This window comes from Myxine glutinosa, unplaced genomic scaffold, assembly GCF_964187855.1.
Source record: "Myxine glutinosa unplaced genomic scaffold, kmMyxGlut1.1 SCAFFOLD_574, whole genome shotgun sequence".
Classification (NCBI taxonomy): domain Eukaryota; kingdom Metazoa; phylum Chordata; class Myxini; order Myxiniformes; family Myxinidae; genus Myxine; species Myxine glutinosa.
The window spans coordinates 55,974-68,265 of NW_027616671.1; the positions used below are offsets into that span (position 1 = coordinate 55,974).

General features: G+C 45.4%; 1 protein-coding gene across 6 annotated transcripts in view; it reads right to left on the reverse strand.

Moving 5' to 3' along the window:
• The window catches only part of LOC137415170 (28S rRNA (cytosine(4447)-C(5))-methyltransferase-like), a 98,793-nt gene that overhangs the window by 32,704 nt on the left and 53,797 nt on the right, over positions 1–12,292 (reverse strand). For 3 of the 6 annotated variants that reach the window (XR_013621525.1, XM_078768826.1, XM_078768823.1), the window contains exons 20-22: positions 10,635–10,722; positions 10,271–10,411; positions 9,500–9,639 (exon numbers count right to left, since the gene is read on the reverse strand). Coding sequence is in view for 4 of the 6 variants with exons in the window: in XM_078768826.1 (XP_078624952.1) it covers positions 9,500–9,639; positions 10,271–10,411; positions 10,635–10,722 (369 nt within the window). In the remaining 2 variants the exon portion in view is untranslated. Of the gene's footprint in view, positions 1–8,172; positions 9,404–9,499; positions 9,640–10,270; positions 10,412–10,634; positions 10,723–12,292 lie in introns of those variants that run through there. The other 3 variants (XR_013621526.1, XM_078768822.1, XM_078768824.1) reach the window with 3 other exon arrangements.

Sequence of the window (12,292 nt, forward strand, 5' to 3'; positions counted from 1 at the left end):
TGTGTTATTCTGTATGTCTTAGATCAATGGTGAAACCACACCAATTGTTACCAACAAACAAGTATTGTATTAAGATCACACAAGAATAACAGTACAAAAAATAATAGTAATCAATTGTACAACAAATATATCCTTCCGATGATGGTACCATCAGTTTCGTACAATATAACTCGCTGTGCTCCAAGTGAGCGCAAAGAACATCCCCAATGTCTCTGTCCCCGTCTTCAAGCCAAAGTTGATCAACTCCAGTGATCGACAGAACGATGTCGAATCGAGAACAGAATCCTGTTAGGTTGACCGTGCCACTGCCAAAGATGGGCGAAGGCACCCTCCAGAAGTGAGGGAGAAATCACACCTTCTGGTACGGACGTTCCACGGCTCCCAATCGGCGAACCGCAGATTTCCCATTCAAAAGCCACGTTACACACACACACCAGCTTAACTTCTGGATGCGGTGAAAATGGTTGAAGCGAGTTAAAAAACCTGGAGCGATGTGAAAATCGGGTGCGAAGCAAGATGGCCAACCGACCAGTTCTCGAGGCGTAACTGCCCTCAAAACAACGATTCTCTTCGGAATCGACCGCAAAACCTGACACGCAGGTTTATCTGTCACAGGGATAACAACTCTGTCGCAGGAATCCCTTTCCTGGGAAACCCAAAGTTCACTCGTGACCCCCGTTCTCCGGCGTTTCCTTCAGACCTCAAAGCAGCTCAGCTTTCTGTCCGTCTGACTCGCTCCGCCTTCTCTTTTCTTCTCCTCTTCCTCTTCGTTGTCGTCCGGTTCCGGTTTCATTTAAAACATAAACTTTTTTACCTTTTGAAAATAGTAATCTCTATTTCACTTAAACGATAACAATAATAGTACATGCAACCAAAAATGTTTACAGTGGATGAGAACCACAACAACGGAAGTGACGAATCCATAACACTTCCCCCCCTCAAGAAAGAAAGTTTGAACATAGTGAAAACTTTCTTTGCATGCAAAAACTCTTAACAAACAAAAGTAAAACTCACACCCAAATGATCAATTCACATGAGCAACAATAATTAATATTCCCCAAAATAAAGCAACAAAACTTCCAAACAACCTACAGGAATTTCCAAAGTTAGTTCACTCTGGATAAAGCATCAGCAACGACATTGTCCCTGCCCTTTACATGCTCAATTTCCAAGTTGAACTCCTGCAAAGCCAAACTCCATCTCATCAACCTCTGATTTTTATTTTTCATTCTTTAAATGAAGGTTAAGGGGTTGTGATCAAAAATCCAAAGCAAAGCAAATCTATAGCACTTTTTGGAGGAGGCCGAGCTGAGAGCCAGGTTTCATGGTGGTTGGGTGGGGAGGCCTTGAAGTATTCACTGCATGGATGCATTTAGGAACGGGGAGTTCACGGGTTAATCCGTGTAGGAATCTTGGCTCGGCTGCTCCTGAGCACCGAGTGCTTCCAACTCTTCTCTTGATCATAAAAATCATAATCACAGTTGTGGAGTCACGTGAGTGCTGTAGTCACGGGTGCTGTAGTCACGTGAGTAGCGGTCCCCATCTCGGCTACCACCGTAATAGTCATCCCGTTGAGAGTTGTCAAAACTGCGCTGCTGCTGCTGGGAGCCTCCGTAGTAATCACGACTGCGGCCGCCACCAAAACTACTACTCCCACCCCGGGAGCCATAGCCACCCCTGAAACTACCTCCACGTTTTCTTTTTCTGTAGCCCCCTCGACGCCCATGGCCTGCCTTCTCTACTGTTATGGTCCGACCATCCAAATCCTTGCCATTCAAATCCTTTTCTGCATCTTTGGCGTCCTTTGTGTTTTCAAACGTGACAGCCAAACCCTCTCGACTTTTGCGTCTCCGTCTTTTATCAGCAGCACTTCCAAGAGTGGTCCATATTTGCCAAAGATAGAGTCCAGAACATCTTCACTTGTGTCAAAGTTCAGTCCACCTACAAAGAGCTTGCCAACATTGCCTCCATCCATGACTTGTGTGTGCTGACACCTAGTTTCAGGGTACTCGACAAGAAGTGCCTGTGCAAAGCGTGACGTCAATACCTTCTCTTTCTCTTCAGAGCGCTTCCTACCCATAGCATGAGTCACTGCACAGGATGGAAAGATACCCGGAATCTCCTGCTCTGACTGTGCGGTGTTATTTTCCATACTGGGCTTTTCAACCAACATTGGATTACCAGAAACTTGACCACCGGCCAAATCATTCCCGATCACAAAAGAGATTCCCTTTACAGGAAGAGTGGCTTGTAAACCTACGGTGACTGGTCCTGACACCAAATCAGACTCTAAATGGATGACATGAAGAGGAGCTTTAACACAGCCACCAACCCCTTGCAAAAGAACACGAACAGCGGTTGCCGGCGTTTCCTCCAGACCTCAAAGCAGCTCAGCTTTTTGTCCAACTGACTCGCTCTGCCTTCTCTTTTCTTCTCCTCTTCCTCTTCATCGTCGTCTGGTTCCGGTTTCATTTAAAACATTAACTTTTTTACCTTTTGAAAATAGTAATCACTATTTCACTTAAACGATAACAATAATAGTACATGCAACCAAAAATGTTTACAGTGCATGAGAACCACAACAACGGAAGTGACTAATCCGTAACAATACTTCACTCCGGTCACTTCCGTTTCTGGTCCCTGGAGCAAGGAAATGTCTTCGACCTCTGCACGGCAGCAAAGTTATAGTATTTTTTCCATTCGTGTCTTCGTCAATTTCTACTCGTTTTTTATTGTGCATGTGTTGCAGTGTGTTTTCCAGTTGGTGTTGATTTGCAATTCTTGCAAACTTTTGTATAATTTAATCGTTTTCTGTCCCACCGCGTGCGCGGCCTGGTTTCTCTCGGCTTCCCTACCCCCTTAGGTGTTCTGTGAATTTAAGTTCTTTCCTTCGCTGTATTGCTTATTTCTTAAATTTTCTCCTCTCCCCCTAACTTCCCCGAACATCAACCACTTGTCTAGCGTTTTAAATACCGTCTGGCAAATACCGTAATTAATCGTGTTCTGCTCCTCGTGTGCGGCCTTGTACCCCCGTCGTTGTTTGCTAACTTAAGTCCCCTACTTCGTGTTTTGCTCGGCTTAGATTTTTCCCTTCTACCCCAAACATAATACTCTGTCTGACGTTTTAAATCCCCACCCCCCCCAAAAAAACCAAAAAAATAAAAAAATAACCAAAAACATTTATTTTTCCTTTCTCCACGTGTGCTGTTGTCTCATCCTGTACTTCTGTCCAGGTGTGCTGTTCGCCCCGCCCCCATTATCTCCTTGCCATCCACCTTTTGCTCTGTTCACGTGACTCGTGGTGGTCCCTCTCGGCCCTCCCACCGTCGGAATTTTGTGCATTTATGACTGTTCACGGTTCTGTTTAAATATTATTTAAATATGTTTAAACTTTCCCCTTTAGTGTTTTATTCAGTGGTATATTACAACACGCTGTTTTTCTTCATATTTAATAGGCTTCTTTCAATTTCCTCTCCAACTCATTCCACTTCAAAAAAAATAAATTCAATCCCTTATAACTCTAAATCACTGCATGCTCTAAATTCACATTCTTTCCATCGTTCTTAATCAGATTGCTAACTTGAAAATCGCAATAAGCCCAATTTGTTATCAATGTTCATCTTTCATTAATCATCCACTTTCTAAACTCCCCTCTTGCCCCTCCCCTCCATATCCTCCCCCTTGCCCCTACACTCCTAAACCCCCCCCTTCCCCCTCCACTCCTCAACTCCCCCCTTGCCCCTCCCCTCCTAAACTCCCCCCTCACTCCTCCCCTTCAAAACTCCCCCCCAACCCCTCCCATTCAAATCTCCTCCCATTCCATTCCTCTGCAATTGTCCCTCCCCCCTCCTCCTCCTCAAAGCTGCCTCCTCCCCACTTCGTCTCCCTTCTATCTCATACCTCCACCTCCCCCAACCTTCTACTTTCCTCTGTCCCCCCTCAAACAACCCCTCACTGTGCCTCATACCTTCACCATCAAACCTTTCGTTCTCCTCATCCTTCTTTTTCTTGTAACTCTTCTGTAATCTCTGACACACTATCAACTGCTCTCCCTACCTCCCCCTCTCATCCTTCATCTTACCCGACATCTCCCCTCCCCTGTCCTGTACCCAATGCTCCCCCTCTCTCTTCATTAACGGTATGGACCTCAAACATCCGGGGCCTTCGCTCAAACCTGACTGATCTCTCCATACAGGTTGCTTCTGACAATCCAGACTTGATCTGCTTAACAGAAACTTTCCGACTTCAAGATGTCTCAGATTCCTCAATATCTCTTCCTGGTTACTCCCTCTTCCGGTATGATAGACCTGAGCCTCGTCCTGGTGGTGGGGTGGCTAACTTTATCAAAAACTCTCTTCCTCACTCTCCTTGCACTGCCCTCTCTCCACCTCACCCCCAGGAGTACCTCTGGCTACGGCTTCCTCACCGCTTCCACCTTTTGTTCATATGTGTTCTGTACCATCCTCCAAACAGTGATGACTCCATTTACATTTCACTGTCTGACAACATGGACCAACTTCTGTCCACTCATCCCAACTCTCTCTTCCTCATATGTGGCGACTTCAACTGTCATCATGCCAGCTGGCTGGGTGTGGGTTCATCTCTCACCAGCCATGGCACCTCAGCAAAGGACTTCTGCGACTCACTGGGTTGACACAATCTGTCAATTTCCCGACCCGGATCTCAGCCAATGGTGTATCTTCTCTTCTAGACTTAGTTATGACAAACTTCCCTTGTAATGTCTGCTGCTCTTCTTCTGCCCCACTCGGTTCTTCTGATCATGTGCTTGTTAAAGTTGACATTTCTCTGGCCATTCTCAGAGAGCCTCCTCAGCGCCTCCGTGTCTGGCATTTCACTCAGGCCGACTGGCACAGTCTTCAAGCAGCCATCAATCATCTGGACTGGTCTCCCATCTCCACTGCCTCTGACATCAATTCTTCCTGGGAATTCTTCCAAAGCAAACTGCTCTCTCTCTCATGCACAGATTCATCCCATCTCGTCTTCAGTTGGCTTACCCTTCCTCCCGTCCATGGTACACTGAATCTTGTGGTGAGGCAGTTGCCCTGAAACAACTTGCCTTTGCCTCTTGGAAGGCTAATCCAACTGAAGGCAGTCTCAGTTCCTTCCACCAAGCTCGGAACAAGTGTGTGTCCACCCTCAGGAGTGCCAGGAAGCACTATCTCTCCACACTCAAGAATGAACTCTCAAACCTGTCTCCTTCCTCCAAATCCTGGTGGCGTCTGGTCAAATCCGTTTCTGGTGTTTGTTCCCCCTCCATCCCCTCCCTTACCTCAAATGGCTACACAGTTGACACCGCACGTGACAAAGCCGAATGCATCAACTTTGTGTTTGCCTCAAAATCTTGTGTCCCAAACCCATCTCTCTCTGTTCCCACCTCACCCAGTCGAACCCAACTGCTCCTGGACTCTGTGTCCTTCTCTCCTGACAATGTGGAGGAGTTTTTGTCAAACCTCGACTCTGACTCTGCAACTGGACCAGACGGCATCAGCCCACGGGTCCTAAAATCCTACTCTGCCGCTCTGTCTCACCCTCTCTCTGTTCTTTTCACCCTCTCTTTTGCTCAAGGTCATCTGCCAGCATCCTGTAAATCAGCAAACATTACCACTTTACACAAAAAGGTGCAAAAACAGATCCTTGCAACTACAGTCCAATCAGCCTGCTCCCAATTATCAGCAAAGTCATGGAATCCGTCATAGCTTCGGATATCAAATCCTTCCTCCTCTCCACTGGCTTGATCTCCGGTCGTCAATTTGGATTCAGACCAGGTCATTCTACTCTGGACATGCTGCTTCTGCTGTCTCAACAATGGATGGAGGTCCTCAATGCCAAACAGGAAATCAGAGCCGTCTCCCTTGACATATCACGTGCCTTCGATACGGTCTGGCACCCAGCTCTGCTCACCAAACTCTCCTATGGTATCCATGGAAATCTCAATGCATGGCTTGCGGACTTCCTCTCTGGTCGTAGACAACGTGTGGCCCTGAATGGATTTCTCTCATCTCCCCTTCCTGTTCAGGCTGGAGTTCCCAAAGGCAGTGTTCTGGGCCCTGTGCTTTTTCTGGTCTTTATCAATGATCTCTCTGACTCTCTGGAAAATCCTCTCTATCTCTTTGCTGATGATGCCACTCTCTGCCGCTCCAATCCTCTTCCCTCAGATCGGCAGTCTGCAGCCTCCTCACTCTCTGAAGACCTGGACAAAATCACAGACTGGTCAAACAAGTGGAACATATCTTTCAATCCTGGCAAATCTCACACTCTTACTATGTCTCTCCGAAAAGATGGACTGGACAACCCTCCCATCCACTTTCTGAATAATCCTCTCCAAGAAGTTCTGTCACTCAAGCTTTTGGGTCTCACTATTTGCCATGATCTTTCCTGGGAAAACCACATTTCAAATCTGGCCTCCAAAGCCAGTCGCCGACTGGGCATCCTCCGTCGTGCGAAGTCCTTCCTTGGCACACCTGAGCTCCTCACCACATACAAGGCTTTCATCCGCAGCTCTATGGAATACTGCTCTCCCCTCTGGTCTGGTGCTCCTGCCTCACACCTAGCTCGTCTTCACGCTGTTGAAACCAAAGCGTTCAGAATCATTGGAATCTCCCGCGATGAAGCTAACTCCAAGGGCCTTTCACTCACTCACCGCAGGCAGGTTGGTGGTCTTTCCGTCTTCTACCGACTCCTCTCTGGCCTTGCCCCCCCAGCTCTCTCTGGGCTCTGTCCCCCAAATATTCCTGCAGGTCGCACAAGATCTGCCTGCAACCCTCTTATGGTTAAACTGCCAAAATCAAGACTTTCTGCTCACCTTCACTCCTTCATTCCTCTTTTCTCCCACCTCTGGAACAAACTCCCTCACTCTCTTCAATCCCACTCCACCCTTCAGGTCTTTAAAACAGCTGTTCACCACCATCTCTTATCCTCCCCCATCCAAAACCTTGATCTTTTCTACCCCCGCTAATTTCGGTCCCCTTGTGTTTTATACCTCTCCCCCCCCCCCCCCCCTTCCCACGCCTCCTCCCCCCAAGCCCTCTCCCTCCCACACTTCTCCCTGCTCTCAAATGTTGTGGTTGTGTGCTTCCCCTTCTCTCCCCATCTTGTCTTCCGCTCCCTCTTTTTGTATATTTTGTTTGTCTGGTTGATTTGTTTGTGAAATAAATGTTAGCTCTTTCACGAGCCTCGATTCAGTATACAAAAAATAAAAAATAAAAAAAAAGTTGGACTTTTTGAGAATTTTCTTTTAATCGCTCTATCGTGAGGGTATGTAAGTTCGTATGAGCTCATTCCTTAGTGGGTGTAGCGAAGTAATTTAGCCCCCCCAACCCCCCCCCCCCCCCCCAAAAATAGGCCGGGCAACACCGGCTAGTCACATACATTTTTAAAAACTCTCGTATCTGGATTCGGATTTTCAACAAAATCAAATTGATTCGTCCTTGTCACACACTCAACCTGTACACCAACTTTTGTCCAAATCCGTCCACAACTTTTTGAGATGTCCTGCTCACAAACAAACAGACACGAGTGGAAATATAACCTCCGTCCACCTTCGGTGGCGGAGGTAACGATTAACGGATCAGAATGTAACTACCTTTGTGGAGAATAGCATGAAGTTGAACAGCCTTGGAAATATGATCTACTCAAGACACTTTATGGCTGATAAGGAGGCTTTTTGTGTGTTGCGCATACAAAACCGCAGAGACTACACTTGTAAATGGTTAATCCACTCATTATGTTGACGGATGCACGCACGGACGGACAGCCAGATGAACAACACAAAAACATAATGCCTCCGACAAATTTGTCAGCGGAGGCATTCGAAAAATTAACCGTTTTAATGACAAACACTTTTAGTTTCACATGTATATTGTGTGTGCGGGCCATAGAACTCTGTAGAGTGTAGTCCGTCCCGGCAAGAACTGTTACACTACCTCAAATCCATACTTGCAATAACACCTGACCATTGTTAACCCTGCAATACCTCATTCCCACTTTTACCACAACCTTACCGTTAGAAAATGAGTGAGGATGTTTTTATTGTTTGTACTTTTTGTGACATGTTTGGTACACTAACTTTTTCCCTTTAAGTTACACGTTTTTCGAAATGTGGATTTTTCCACGGATAGCACTAGTCCACATGAAAGGCGAGAGAGAACGATGTTGCATTTCTCTTGCTTTTTTTACTGGAACTATCATGTTATGATCAAATGAGTCCTTAATGTCAATATTCTTACTAAAAATAAATAAATGAAAATACGTCTCAAAATCTTCAGTTTACGATACCGCACACAACTTTTCCCATTATGGAATGTGCCGACATAGACAGTTTGGAAAATGTAGTATCGCGTTGATGTTATAATTTTCAATATCATAATCGAGCCGATAAAAGAGATATCTCCCGGCCCTAATGGAGGCTTGTGAAAAATACAGTTGACCAAATTACAAAGTGCCATTTTGGATGGTGGTCCATTGTACCACTCCGTGAATAACTCTCCCAGGGTTTACCCACAGAAGTAGACCGCAAGATTCATTGGCTGATCTATACAGGACATATTGCCCATAGACTAGTTTTCCAGATCTACAGACAAGGATGCTGCTACAGCCTGCCTCCACGATGTGATGGAATCATCAGCAAAATCGTAAAGATAATTTTCCAGTGAAGCAGTACAGTGATGTAAAAGAAGAACAGCATTTACATAGTATACTGCATGGCACTGCCTCAAGAAGGAAAGCACAAGACAGAATGACATCGAAAGAGACCCAATGTTTGCATTCAGAAAGAAAAAAAAGAAAACGAAGAACCATTCAACATAAGAACCTTCAATACCAGTGGCCTACGGTTTAGAAAGGAAGGCTGGATACCAGGCAGCATTACAAACAAGCCCAATAAAATGACACCTTCTTGGTGACTTGTTATTGTGTGATAAATTTGTTATTTGCTTGTGTGATAAATGTTAGCTCTTTCACGAGCCTCGATTCTGTATACAAAAAAAACAAAAACAAAAATTCTTGAAACCGAGGGGTCCATCCATTGACAATTTTAGAAGCAGGAAGTCCAGAGTGGAACAGCATGGGCACAACCCAAAGTGATGATCATGATCAGTGATCAGAGTTTGAGAATAGTTATGATTTGAAGTTTACAACAATGACACATGACATCACTTTGCTCAATGGCCTGGAGTTGAAGGAATCAGTCCTGGCACCCAAATTGTGAATGGGTGATGCTGGTAACTTTCCATGATGACGGCAGGTGATCATTTACGAAAAATTTGCAAAATAAATAGACTGGAGGAAAAAAAAACATGGCAGAAGAACAGATTTTGAAGATTAAAGCACTTAGATCATTGGGTGCAGTTGCTGAAGGGGCAATATCGCCGAGGAACTTCAGAACCTTTGTGAGAGAGAGCACATGCTACAGTCAAGCAGTCTGATTGGAGATAGGGTGAGGACAAGAGAATAAAGGCAGAGATTACGTGAGAAGGCCAACCTTGGGGAACATCCTGCCGTTGTAGCTGCAGACCACGGTGTTGGTGACCCCCAGGCGGTGCAGGTTCCCAACCACTGCACGCAGCCGCTCAGGATTCACATCGTTGGCCAAAATCATCCCAGTGTTCTTCATCAACTGTGCTGCAAGATGCGAAAATTATTGGCTAACTGTTTAAACCATCAAGCATTCAACCATACATGTGGGCCATATATTTAAAATGTACACACGTGCTAAGGGAGGGGTTGGGGATTGTGGGGTTATTAAAATGAGAAAACGAAGACAAGGGGGGTGATTGAAGGGAGAAAAGAGGGCAGTAAAGTATGACGTTTGGGAAAGACAGAGGTAAAAGGAGGGGAAAGAAGACACGTACAGGAAGCAGAATCGAAATCTCCACCACATTGTGTGTACATAATAAATAGATGGCCTCTTCGAAGACCAAAGCAAAATATCAACCAACAAGCATCCTCAAGTAAACAAATAGCCAACATTTGATGCAACTTAGCTTAGAGTTAGTTCAAGTGCTTCGTGACCAAAGCAAGGCCTTTAAAGGTAATATCTGCAGTACTTAGTCTTAGACCCAAGTTGCAATATGAGTGGTGTGCATACTAAGTGAGAGCTAGTTCGTTGCACCAGATGCTGCAAGTGAGATGTGAGATTGAGCATGGCATTTTTGGATTGCATTTTCACTATGTACTGCAGAGATGAGTCTCAACCTGTGATTTGTACATGTACTGCTGCCTTTCATTCAGAATAATGCAAGCGTCAGCATACCAATGTAGGTAGTTTTCCCTCCAGGTGCAGCACACATGTCAAGTACCTTATTGCCCTCACGCGGTGCCAACGCGATGATAGGCAGAAGACTCGATGCGCCCTGTATCATGTAATGCCCCGAAAGGTACTCTGGGGTGGCACCTGGGACAAAACACATCATCAAGATTACGTTGTCACATAATGATCTTTATCGTGACATGGCCATTTGAAGTCCTGCGGTTCTAGTACAACTGCCCTGCAGGCATCTTCAATCACTTCCAGTCGTTTTATGCAACAGTCAGAATTCACTTTGCACAAGTTAAATGCAAACAAAAACCCCGACTAAACTATCCCGCTCTGACCAATTATACCCAATGGATCTTACCAATGGGAACGGAGGAGTCGTAGATCACCAACCCGACCTTTGACCACTTCTCGATGGGGTCCAGATTCACACCACGGTTTATCAAAGCCTGAAGAAAATGGGGAAGGAAAGCAGGAAGTGCACATGTGCATTCGGAAGCAACAAGGAGCAAGGTGGAGAAAAGGTCAGCAAGACTACAGTTTATTTTTTTAATCGTCACTTATTTATTTGCCGAAGTTCTATGTTCCGTTGCAACTTGCTGTTTTACAAGACTGTCCTTTACTGCAGAAAACACGTTAATGTAACTCACAAATTCTGGTTTGCTGATGTAGTTAGATAAATTGCAGCATGAAAGATAAAAAGTTTTTAACAAGTATGCTTTAGACTGTTTAGAGTACAATTTTCCAAGACTGTGGTCAAGAGGCACACACACTCGCCTCTAAGCTGTCTAGCCTGGGCTTGAACCCCGACCCACCTATAAACTGTCAGTTTCGTGTTTCGCAGGTAGGGCGATTCATCAATGTGTGTGCCGTCCCTCAGATGGATGTTAAACTGGGAGTCCTGTCTGTCACCATGTGTTGGTGGCCATTAAAGATCCCATGGTGTCCTTCGCAAAGAGTATGTGAGTATTGCCGACACCATGGCCAAATTCCAAATTCCTGCCCTAACTAGGCGAATGTCAGGCATGGCCAGCCGGTTCGTGAAGACTTGGGCCAAGCTTCCCCCCAGCCGACCCCACAATGTGGGATAATAGTGGTCGTTAAAGACCAACAAGAAGATTCCCAAGATTGTTCAAACAAAATCATTTAATGAAGGTATACTATAAGTAGCGGAGGAACATTCGGCAGTGCTACAGCTTGCCCCTTGAAGAAGCAAAAAGTCAGAAGCAACGGAGCCTGGGCAGGCAGAGCATCTCTCCTCGGGAGGCTGTCAAGAGCGTTAAAGACATGAGGGATCTGGTAGTTAGTTGGGCGCAGTGTGGTAGTTTAGGCCACTCTCTGAGATCTCTCCAGTTGGACCTCAATGCGACCTGCAAATTATTTCCACCGGTCCTAGGCGTATGACCAAGGAGGCTGCCATATTCCTACCTGGATGAGTTTTCTTTTATTTATTTACACCCTCGACCCTGGAGTTTTGTTTTAATACCTGTGAAACCTCAAACCACCACAATGAGTTGTGGTCACAGTAGGATATGGGTTTTCTGCGATTCAATAAGTAAGTGTTGCGCATGTCTCACAGTGGAAGCCCGGCGGATTTGTACCACGTGTCATGTGCTACTTGTATTTATTATTTACAAAACTGTGCATCCTGATTATATTATCATTGTAAAGCAATCATAGCCATTATCAGATTGGTTAAAGTTTTGTGAGGTTGCCATCTCATTCCGTCAGCAAAGGTGTCAGCTTAGTAAAGCCATCGGAATTTCGGTGCAAAGACCACAGGCTTTCAAATTCCTGCCAATCAGGCCACTCTGTTTATTCTGAGGCAAATATGCCCAAATATGCCCGTGGTCCACCCAACACCCAGTCACGTTATAAAAGGTCTGTGCGAAAGTTCATGAAACCCCCACCATCAGTTTTGGAGGAATATCAATTGTTAATAGTTGGATTAAGCACCAGGGCAGAAGCTCCCTTGATCACAATTCCAGGTTTAGTCAGAACAAAACAGAAAACATATAA